The following is a 12,132-nucleotide window of genomic DNA, read 5'->3' as shown; positions in this document are numbered from 1 at the left end:
GCATGGGAAGGTGCCGTGAGAGGGGGTTGAGGTGTAGGGGGTAATGGAGGAGTTGGACCAGGGTGTCCCAGAGGGAATGGTCCCTACGGAATGCCAACGGTGGTGGGGGGGGGATGTGTTTGGTAGTGGCATCAGGCTGGAGTTGGCGGAAATGGCGGAGGATGATCCTTTGAATGTGGAGGCTGGTGGGGTGATAAGTAAGGTCAAGGGGAACCCTATCATGGTTCTGTGAGGGCAGAGGAAGGGTGGGGTTGTATACGTGGGAGATGGGTCAGACACAGTTGAGGGCCCTGTCAACCACCGTGGGTGGAAAACCTAGGTTAAGGAAGAAGGAAGACATGTCAGAAGAACTGTTATTGAAGGTAGCATCATCGGAACAGATGCAATGGAGACGAAGGAACTGAGAGAATGGGATAGAGTCCTTACAGGAAGCAGGGTGTGAGGAGCTGTAGTCAAGGTAGCTGTGGGAGTCGGTGGGCTTGTAATGAATGTTGGTGGATAGTCTATCACCAGAAATTGAGACAGAGAGGTCAAGGAAGGGAAGGGAGGTGTCAGTGATGGATCATGTGAAAGTGATAGAGGGGTGGAAATTGGCAGCAAAATTAATAAATTTTTCAAGGTCCAGATGAGAGCATGAAGTGGCATCGAAGCAGTCATCGATGTGCCGGAGAAAGAGTTGTGGGAGGGGGCCTGAGTAGGTCTGGAACCGGGAATGTTCCACATATCCCATGAAGAGACAGGCATAACTGGGGCCCATGTGGGTACCCATGGCCACACCTTTTATTTGGAGGAAGTGAGAGGAGTTTAAGGAGAAATTGTTCAGTGAGAGAACAAGTTCAGCCAGACGGAGGAGAGTGATGGTGGATGGGGATTGTTTGGGCCTCTGTTCAATAGTCTCTTGAACCTATTTGTACTGCAGTGGCAGTTGGTGGCCCTTTTGATGAATGAGGCCACACAAATGAAGGTGCTAAATTTGTATCCCAGGTCCTTGATTGTCTGATGTTTAGATTGAAATAATATTTTAATGTCTTCGAGCTTCCATTTTGGCACAAATAAAAATGAATTTTCACAACTCAAACAAGAACTGTTTGTGACACTGCTTACTAATAAATTAAGTTGGAAGTACAAAAGATTACATTTAAAATAACAAACATTTTAACATGTGTGCTTTATTGTAACAAATATACAATAAGTTAATGTGTACTTATTAGAAATTCAAGTACAGTATACCTTACTGTGAAAAAAAGTTAATTTTTGCACAATACTTCTCAAAAAACGTTGCAGTTGAGCACAACCTCAGTTGCTTTGACAACTAGTCTGTAAAATGTGGCACCACTAGTAATCCTAGGATCACGTCAATCAAACGGTGTAAACAGACATCTGATTTCCTTCCGCCATTCTACATGGAAAGCCATTAGGATGTGGTTCCTGGATGCCTTTTATTTAGAGTTGGAGATATAAACAGAGGTAATGGTTTTTGGAAGTGAAGCAGAAGTATGGGACAATTACAGCTGCCTCCTCCAGTTTCGTAAAAACTATACATTTTACAAAATTTAATTGAGGATTTTGAATCTAGCTCACTTATGTAAATTGGAAAATAGTAATGGCCTGAACACTGAATTGTGGGCTACTCCACTCCATACATCACTCCACCATGCCACCCTACTCCCTCATCCACTTCCTGTCACCCTAACCCTTCACTTGCCACCGAACCCTGTTATCCACCTTACCCACCCAAATACCAACCTACCCCCTCTGCCACCCTGTACCCTCATCCACTTGACACCCTATTCCCTCACCCACCTCCCACCCTATGCCCTCAGCCACCTCCCACCCTATGCCCTCAGCCACTTACCTTACGCACTTGCCTTCTCTCCATAGCTTCTCAACATGGCATTGGGACCATTAAACTCTCTAGTTACTAGAATATGACAGCTAGTGATGTAGAAAGGAGGTTGGCTTGGCTTCCCCTGATATCCTGCACTACGAGAAAGGACTCCGAGAACAGGCATTTCTAAAGAGGCCCGGTTCGGAAGTCTGGGTGAGAAATGTGGAGCTCCGGTAAGAAAATAGGAGTGGAGTAGAAATCCGACTTTGATTGCCACTCCTCGAAAGATTCAGCCCCACACTTCCAAGTGTATATCTGTGCCCTCAGCTCATCTGCTTTATTCACCAGACTCCTTGCAGTGAAGTGTATACAACTACTCACCGAACAACTCGTGTTCTCTAATAGTACATTGGACCATCACCGATCACATTGTCTAATGATGTAGTTTAAAACCCTCATTACATTAATAATCCAAGGATTAAAGTTGGGAGCAGGAAGAAGTAAATATTTACAGATATACAGCAGGAGACGAAAACTTTCTTTTCATATTAGCTGTTTTAAAGTATCATTTTTGTTATATTTTCTGATTTAAGTATTCTGTTTACGTCAATAGAACATATTAAATGAAAGTATTGGAATACTACAGAACTCAGCGGCAAACTTAAAGGTAAATCAGTTAATATATTTGGTTTGAATGCATCCTTTTATTGTTGAAAATTTCACGTTATTTATTTTGAAATTGCGTTTTCAGAGTGGCTTTTTTCTCCATGTTTTGTGCCCTGTTCTGGATTGGACAATTCTATAGTGAGATGCTGCATTGGGGAGCCTGTTTTTCAGTTCTGCCGATGTTACTATTGACTGGCCACATGGGGGCATGGAACAGCAGGCTGGCATCAACTTCTCCCCTCTGGACATGGATCAACTTCCGATTGATTTGTTTGTTTTCAATTTGTCCTCATGAGCAAACTTCATTTGCTACCTCATCAAAATGTCATGATTTAGATCAGGAAAATAACAGTACAAATAATCAAATCTGTATCTCTTCCATTACTAAAGTGCAACGTGGTGATGTTTCATTCTATTGTGCTTTTGGCTATTGGCTTGATATCTAACAACAATGCTCATGCACTTGAAATGCTGTGCACTATGGCTAATCAAATCGAGCTATTTTACCCATTGTAATGACTGGGTTGTCTCATCATTATCATTGCTTTAAAATTGGCCTAGTTTTTACATTATTTTATGGGGTTATGCGAGTAAGCTCTCCCATCCCTGCACCTCTTGTAGTTGGACACCCTATCATTCTTTTGCTTTTCCAGATGCCTGAACCTAAGAAGGTAGATGTAACCAAATGAAGGCATGCCAGGTGTGAATTCCCTCATCCCCTTGCTAGTTTTCACCGATCTGGGAGATGTTAGCAGTCTCTATTTTACAACTTTCCATTCAATATGGCTCATGTCAAGAAACTAGAAGAACGAGACTCTAACTTTGAACCGATCCTGTTCGTTTTCATTGACAAAAGCATTATTTAGAGTAGATCTGTGCTTGGTGAAAATGCTCACAAAGTACATGAATCAGCAAATAGGAAGTCTTGCAGCATGGTGGTTCATAGTACATTGAAAATTCCTACACTTTCTGACCTATACTGGCTCTTGGTCCAACAACGTCTCAATTATAAAACCCTCATCCTTGTTTTCAAATCCCTCTATGGCCTCAGCCCTCCATATCTCTGTAATTTCTCCATCCCTACAAATTTTTGAGATACCTGCTGTCCTCTAAATCTAGTCTCTTGCACATCCGTGATTTTAATCATTCTACCATTGGCAGATGTGCTTTCATCTGTTTTGGGCTTAAACTCTGGATTTCCAATCCTAACCTTCTCCACCTCTCTTGCCTCCTTTAAGATGCTTCTTTAAAACCTACCTATTTGACCAAGATTGTGGTGATCCGTTCTGATATCTCCTCATGTGGCTTGTTGTTAATGTTACTGATTAATACCTGGAATGAGTGGGTTGTCTTATGAGGAAAGGTTGGACAGACTGGGCTTTTTTCCACTGGAGGTTGGAAGAGTGAGGTGGGTTTGATTGAAATGTACAAGATCCTGAACGGCCTTGACAAGGTGGACATCAAAAGGATGTTTCCTGTTGTGGGTGAGTCCAGAACTCGGGAAAACTGTTTTAAAATTGGGGGTCGCCCTTTTAGGACAGAGATGAGAAATTTTTTCTCTCAGATGGTTGTGCGACTGTGGAATTCTTTGCCTCAGACGTTGGTGGAGGTGGGGTCATTGAATATTTTTTAAGGCAGAGGTAGATAGATTATTATTAGGCAAGCAAATCAAAGGTTACCGGGGTTAGATGGGAATGTGGAAATCGAAACATAAGAAGATCAGTCATGATCTTATTGAATGGTGGAGCAGGCTCGAGGGACCGAATGGTTTACTCCTGTTTTTATTTCTTATGTTTACTTATGTTTTTATTGATAAACCTCTTGTTAAACACTTAAGGATGTTTTGCTTTGTTAAAAGTGTTATATAAATGCAAATTGTTGCTAAGATTTGTTAAGTTTATGAAATTTTCACACCAACTTGAACTGTCAAAACATTTAGAAGAAAAACTGTAGACTTGGGTTCTTTTGCACTTGCTTTTGTTCCTGGGGATCATGGACCAGACTGACGCTATTGTAGAGGAGCATATTAGCACGGGATTATTAGCTGAAGTGTAGTTTCTCAATATTGCAAATAAATATGGTGTCAACATAGAAGTTGCATTGCTTCTTCAGTTCAAGATTTTTTTAAATGTGAAAATTATTTCAATTCTAAAGATTTGTATTGAATTGACGATAGAGAATCAGACACCAAACTGAAATTAAGAAATCTTGATACATTTGCCAAGAACAAATTCCGAAGGAAATACAATGAAAAGACATTTCTGAGAGACTTAATTTATCAGCTTAATTTAGCTATGCTGACTGAGGAAATTATGAAACCCTGCTTCATTGAGTTTATGATATTATGAGGAAGGCATTTGGATGTAGAGATGCAAAGTTTTTGGTTGAGATGTACTTAGCATTCAAATCTCGAGTTTGGAAAAAAAAAATCAATGTGATGTCTGTTAAAGGAAAGCAGATTGGTAAGTATTTCTCTATCTTATATTTTTTCTCTTTTTTTCCTCCATCTTTTTTCCTGTCTAAATTAGGGCATTGGTTTAAGCTAAGAGATGGGAAATTAAAAATTTCATTTGGGGTAATAAAACAGTAAGTGCATTAATAATAAGTAGCTTCACCAGAATGTCAACTTCACCAAAATGCAAGAGAATTTGCAGAGTATGGGAACTTGGTGAGGTGGGGGCCAAAGGTGTTGCTTGGTATATTTTATAAAAGCATTAAATTAAGATTGTGGGCTAAGTTATAGTAAATACCTAAAGCATATGATTGAATTTAGTAAATTGAACAAGGTTGTTACCCAGATTAAAATCTATAAGTAGACAGCTGAATGATATTTTCAAACTTGAAAACCTAATTAGTTAAGTATAATACAATAGAGATGGCTGGGCAGGTGATGTGTTGCAGGTGTAGCATAGTGATGTGGGTTCTTTCTGATGGACACCGGTGTGTCTGCTGGTTGAGGAACTTCAGCTCAGTGTTGATGCATTAGGCAAAAAGAAAGTTCCTTGGACACTTTGTTCCAGGAGACAGTCACACCCTTATGGATCAAATCTGGTCGGATTAAGATAGGGGGCAGTATTTAAAGCTCTCCCCGATGGTGAGGTTGGTGGCGGGGTTGGGGGGGAAGCATTTAATTAGGCAGGACGGTGGCGGGTAGGGACCCTGCCACCTTCCCACTTCCAACCCTATAAGTCTGAGATGGGAAAGCCCATGGACAGCCTTCCTGTCCTGCTGCTAATTGAGGCCTTTAATTCCACCATTGCTGGTGTTAACCCAGCAGCAGTGGGTGGGGGGGGTGGCCACATGGATAGCACAAGAAGCAAACCCTTTGCTCATGGGCTCCTGGGGATGTCACTCGTTCAAAGGCACTCAGTGCCTGATTGAGGGCCTTGGCTTTGGAAAGGAGGGTTGCTGAGAGTCTGCCCTTGTTACCGCACCACCAGCCATCCCCTCCCTGGAAATCCCCATCCCGTGATCCCTCTCACCATCACTTACCTGTAGCCTGGAATCCAGTGACGATCCTGGGCCACTGGTGGATGTTACACAGGCAGCCACCACCACCTCCCCTGATTGGCCGGCAGCTCTTGGCATGCGGGACTTGCACCCACGAGGTCCTTGATTCTGGGGAAGGCCCATTGCTGCCCAGTTGAGTGCCTGAGTGGCATTTAATTAAGTGGGCCTTCCCGAAAAGATGGGGCTCTATCTGGCTATCCGGACAGCCTCCCCTTGCCTCCATTAAATACCATCCAGAAGTTCTGTTGAGGGAGTATGAACAACTAGGGGCCAAATTCAAAAGAAAAACCACAAAAGTAATAATCTGTGCATCAGGGAACAACAACATCTTGTCCAATCAGAGTTGACTTGCCTGTCCTGAATTTAAACAAAAGCTTGGGAGATAACTGTTCCCTGGTGAATTCCAAATGGCAATAACTCGACCAATGAGAGTCAACTTGAATGGTTTGAACTTAAACAAAAGCTTGGGAGATAACTGTTCTCTGGTGAATTTTCCATGGCAATGCCTCGACCAATCAGACCCCAGCAAGAAAACGATCAGAACAGCCTCCAGTTTCATTCATCGCCTGCAAAAGAAGGCTCAGCTGTCTTGGTCATATCACCCAACTTGCGTCAACACCGCCTGAAAATCAGGCCATGCAGTGGGTTCCTCCTGAATGTAGAAGAGGAGGGCAACCCAAGATGAACTAAAACCAGACTGTCAGTAGAGGTCTTTAGTTCGTCAACAGATACTGGAGCGACACAAAAACATTGGCTGTTGTCAGGAGAGAATGGAGCACCTCCCTAGGCTGCTAGATCCCTCCCTATCCAAGACACCCGCCTTAACTGGGCCTGAACTGTGGGCCGACCAGGAATCCGGCAGTGCCAACCACTCAGATATGGTGCTTCTGCAACTGCAAGAGTTTCCAGCTGTTCTCATGGGTGGGACCCCTCCCTCTGAGGGGTGGATGGCCCTCTCTAGCCCTCTTTAGCCCACTGACAGCACGCCATTGCTGTGGAGTGCACTTCTTTTTGATATGTCGGCTGCCGGCTGGCTCTTGCAACAAAGGGGCAAGTAATCCCCCTCCCCGTAAAATCAAGCCTATAAATTCTGTCCATGACACAGGCCAGAATTTTCATGGTGTCAGTGTCATGGCTCGCGGGGGATGGAGGCGACAATATAGCAAGAAGGCCAAAAATCAGTTTCATGATGTCGTGAAACCAGTTTGCGATTTCCCGCTCCACCCGTCAGTGGGGGGCTGCATTTCCTGCCCCTGCACTTAGGGAACCTAATTTCAATGCTTTAGCATCTCATCATAAGCCCTGCTCACTGGAATCACCCTCCCATGCTGGATCATCTGGCATCACGCCAACATGTTTCATAGCCGAACATAAGTGATGTGCACCTAGCAAGTTGCACCTTGCTTAGGACTTAAGAGGTCTGTTCACCTACCTTGCTTCAGGTAGCACTCTCAGTCGTCAGCGCTAGGCTTCGCAGGCAGCACCACATCACTTTTAGGGGTGCTCACAGACAGGTCTCTATCTATCAGACCAACGTAAGTCTGTTGTGGCTTTTCAATAGCTGCAGGTCTAGGTTTTGCTTGGGGAAGGGAGAGAAATGGCCTCAGGCAAGGGAAGAAGCTGTAGGGTGTAAGGGCTGTACTGGGGAAGGGAGGTATCCCAGGGTGTGTGTTGGGAACGTGTATGGGGGCACATGTTGCAAGAGGCCTCAAGATGATGAGGGCTGAGGAGGCAGTCTCCAGGAGATATGAGGCCAGATGGGGATGTGAGGATGTGTGTGAGAGAGAGAGTGGTGATGTCCCTTGAGCTGGCAGTTAGTGAAATGCCAGTGAATGTGTGATGGCCTTTTGAGTGTGAACTGAGAGTGATGAGATGGTTGCCTTATCCTGACGGCACAAATGAGATCATTCATCCATTTTCTGCACTGGATGGCTGACCTCTTGTGCGCAGCACTGGCTCTGACTACCTCAACCACCACCTCAAAAGCCGGAGTAATAAGACTGATGGACATCCTGCAGCTGGAGCAGAGGTAGAGGACATCATGGCAGGTCTCATGGCCTCCAGAAGGCATCCCAGGGATGTATCACTGAATTGGAGGGGGGGGAGGTGGCTGCACTCTTCTTGGCTTTTGGGGCCATGTCTTCACTGGTGCTAGGCTGCAAGCATTGAGAAGTGTGCACATGGCATCCTGCATGCGGAAGTGGCGAGGTAACAGTGTGGCAGGCAAATTGGAGGCCACTTGCTAGCGAGAAGGCGTGTTTCCTGTGGCTGCATAATTAATGAGGTGGGAATGGGATGATACCGATGATGATGCGAAAACCCGCCATTGTGGCCGGCAGATAAACTACCTTTTTCCCGTTCGCTACCACACAGTGCAAATCTGGGACGATTCCGCCCACAGAGTCTGGGAAGGTTAAATGAGTGGGAGAAAAATTATCTACTGTGAGAAAGTGTGAGGAATATCCACTTTGGCAGGAAGACTAGAAAAGCAAAATAATATTTAAATGGAGAGAGCCTGCAGAATGTAGCAAAACAGAGATCTGCGAGAACAAAAACAAAAATTGCTGGAAAAACTTAGCAGGTCTGACAGCATCCGTGGAGAGGAAGACAGAATAAATGTTTCAAGTCCGAAAGATGCTTCATCAGAACTAAAGAGAAATAGAAATGTGTTGAAATATTAGCTGTTTAAGGGGGATGGGACAGTTGGAGCTGGATAGAGGGCCAGTGATAGGTGGAGGCAAAGGAGAGACAAAAGGTTTAGGGGTGTTGATGGTGGTGATATTAGTTAAAGGATGTGCTAATGGTGACATTAAAGGTAGAAAGCAGGATGAGCAAATGACAGATGGCCCTAGCGGGATTGGGATGGGGGGAAGGGGGAATCGAATAGGCTAAAAGGTGGAGATAAAACAATGGATGGAAATAAATTTTTTAAATAATAAAATAAATAGGCAGGAAAATAAAAATATATATAGACATATAATAATTATTTTTAAAAATGGGATCAAAAAGGGGGCGAGGATAGAGGCAAGAGTTCATGATCTGAAGTTGTTCAACTCAGTGTTAAGTCCGGAAGACTGTAAAGTGCCTAATCGGAAAATGAGGTGCTGTTCCTCCAGTTTGTGTTGGGCTTCACCGGAACATTGCAGCAGGTCAAGAGTGGACATGTGGGCATGAGAGCAGGGTGGTGTGTTGAAATGGTAAGCGACAGGACAGACCGAAGGTGTTCCGCAAAATGGTCACCTAGTCTGCATGTGGTCTCTCCAATGTAGGGGAGACTGCATTGGGAGCAGTGAATGCAGTAGACTAAATTGAGGGAAGTGCAAGTGAAATGCTGCTTCATTTGAAAGGAGAATTTGGGCCCTTGGATGGTGAGGAGGTGGGAAGTAAAGGGGCAGGGGTTGCACCTTCTGCAGTTGCATGGGAAGGTGCCATGAGAGGTGGTTGAGGTGTAGTGGATGACGGAGGAGTGAGCCAAGGTGTCCCGGAGGGAATGAATTCTGTGGAAAGCCGACGGGGGGTGGTGGGGGTGGGGGTTTGGGGGGGGCGGGGGGGGGGGGGGGGGCGGGTTGGTGAGTGGGGAGGCGGTGGTGGGGTGAAGGAAAGATGTGTTTGGTGGCGGCATCATGTGATGGTGGCTTCCCTTCACCCCCCCATGTCAGCATTCCATTGGGACCGTTCCCTCCGGGACACCCTGGTCCACTCCTCCATTATCCCCTACACCTCAATTCCCTCCCACGGCACCTTCCCATGCAACCTACCCTTAATGTCACCATTAGCACACCCTTTAGCTAATATCACCACCATCAACACCCCTTTGACCTTTTGTTTATGACATCTTTGGCAATCTCTCTAATCACTGGCCCTCTATCCACCCCCACCCGACTCACCCCACTTAAACAGCTTATATTTCACTTCATTTCTATTTCTCTTTAGTTCTGATGAAGAGTCATTCGAACTTGAAACACTAACTCTGTCTTCCTCTCCACAGATGCTGTCAGACCTGCTGAATTTTTCCAGCAATTTTTGATTTTGTTTTAGATTTCCAGCATCCGCAGTATTTTGCTTTTATCTTAGAGATCTGCGAGTCCTTGTAAATGAAATAAAAAAGTTAAAATGCAGGTCTGGCAAGTAAGTAGGAACACAAATGGAATGTCAGTTTTTATTGCAAGGGCATTGATAAGACCGTATCTAGAGAACTGCATACAGTTTTGGTTTCCTTATTTTTTTATTCATTTACGGGATGTTGGTGTCATTGGCTGGGCCAGCATTTATTGGGCATCCCTAATTGCCCTTGATTGGTGAGAGTCGTTGCAGTCCCTGTGATGTAGGTACACCTACAATGCTGTTAGGGAGGGAGTTCCATGATATTAACCCAGCGACAGTAAAGGGACAACGATATATTTCCAAATCAGGATGATGAATGGCTTGGAGGGGATGTTATGAGACAGCCTTTTGGTAAAGCTGAGTTATTTAAAAATTCCAGAGGGAAACATTAAACAACTGTCATAACCTATATTTTTAAGTGATATGTTTGTGATGCAACTCTAATTTCAGGAATCAGACCCCTGGTTCTGGAGAGGTTTTATTTTAAAATAAATGAAACACTTTATTAAGATACAACACACTAAACACATATATCTACTACAAAATACCACTATCATAACTTGTATCAAATTCCTAAACTAATCTCCATTAAGGCAACTGCAACCCATAGATTTAACCAGACACCAGGCAAAATATTTTCACTGTACGAATTCAAAATGAAGATCCTTTCACTTTGGTTCCTGTGTAGGCTTGCAGCTACTTTCATATTACATTGCTCTCCTCCACACTCACAAAAACTGCTGAAAAAACTTCTCATTGTATCAATAGCCTCTTTGAACAATAAAACCCCTTTCATAGTACCAATTTTATTAGTAATATAAACATATTGCCTGGTCTCTGCTTGATAGGTGCCAGATTTCACCCCACTTCTTGAATGCTCTATTTAAAAAGTGCAAATACACTCTACCTCTCTTACATCTCAAAGCTAGTACACATCAATGCACCCAGACTAGCTGGCTTTTAATCCAATTATGACACATCCACAGACTAAACCTCTACTTTAAAAAATATTTTCCAATAATAATATCTGCATTAATAGCTTCATGACAGGGGAACTCCCAGATGGTGGTGTTCCCATGTATTTGCTGCCCTTGTCCTTCTAGATGGTAACAATCGTGGGTTTGGAAGGTGCAGCCTAAGGAGCCTTGGTGAGTCTCTGCAGTGCCTCTTGTAGAGGGTGTACATTGCTGCCACTGTACGTCAGTGGTGGACGGGGTGAATGTTTGTGGAAGGGATGACAATCAAGTGGGCTGCATTGTCCTGGATGGTGTCAAGCTTCTTGTGTTGTTGGAGCTGCACTTATCCAGGAGAGTTTTCCATCACAATCCTGACTTGTGCCTTTTAGATGGCTAGTCCAGTTCAGGTTTTGGTCAGTGATGACCCCCAGGATGTTGATAGTAGGGATTCAGTGATGGCAATGCCATGGAATGTCAAAGGGCGATGGTAGATTCTCTTTTGTTGGAGATGGTCATTGCCTGGCACTTGTGTGGTGCAAATGTTACTTGCCATTTATCAGCCCAAACCTGGATATTGTCCTGGTCTTGCTGCATTTATACATGGACTGCTTCAGCGAGCATCTCCAGTTCTGACCTTATGATGGAAGGAAGGTCATTGATTAAACAGCAGAAGATGGTTGGGCTGAGGACACTACGCTGAGGAACGCCTGCAGTGATGTCCTGGAACTGAGATGATTGACCTTTCACCAACCACAGCCATCTTCCTTTGCACTCTGTATGATTCCAACCAGCGGGGAGCTTTCTCCCGATTCCCATTGCCTCCAGTTTTGCTAGGGATCCTTGATGCCACACTTCGTCAAATGCTGCCTTGACGTCAAGGGCAGTCACTCTTACCTCACCTCAGGAGTTCAGCTCTTTTGTCCATGCTTGAACCAAGGCTGTAGTGAGGTTAGAAGCTGGATGACCCTGGCAGAACCCAAACTGAGTATCAGTGAGCAGGTTAATTGCTAAGCAAGTGCTGCCTGATAGCACTGTTGATGACCCCTTCCATCACTTTACTGATAATCG

The 12,132-nt window shown here is 44.3% G+C and overlaps 1 protein-coding gene across 1 annotated transcript in view; it reads left to right on the top strand.

Moving 5' to 3' along the window:
* LOC121279262 (prominin-1-A-like) overlaps positions 1-12,132 on the top strand; it is a 202,796-nt gene that overhangs the window by 172,767 nt on the left and 17,897 nt on the right. The window contains exon 19 of the mRNA XM_041190363.1: positions 2,442-2,495. Coding sequence (XP_041046297.1) covers positions 2,442-2,495 — 54 coding nt within the window. The remainder of the gene's footprint in view (positions 1-2,441; positions 2,496-12,132) is intronic.

This window comes from Carcharodon carcharias, chromosome 1 (assembly GCF_017639515.1).
Source record: "Carcharodon carcharias isolate sCarCar2 chromosome 1, sCarCar2.pri, whole genome shotgun sequence".
Classification (NCBI taxonomy): Eukaryota; Metazoa; Chordata; class Chondrichthyes; order Lamniformes; family Lamnidae; genus Carcharodon; species Carcharodon carcharias.
The sequence above is the reverse complement of the archived record's forward strand: the minus strand, read 5'-3'. Positions and strand labels throughout refer to the sequence as shown.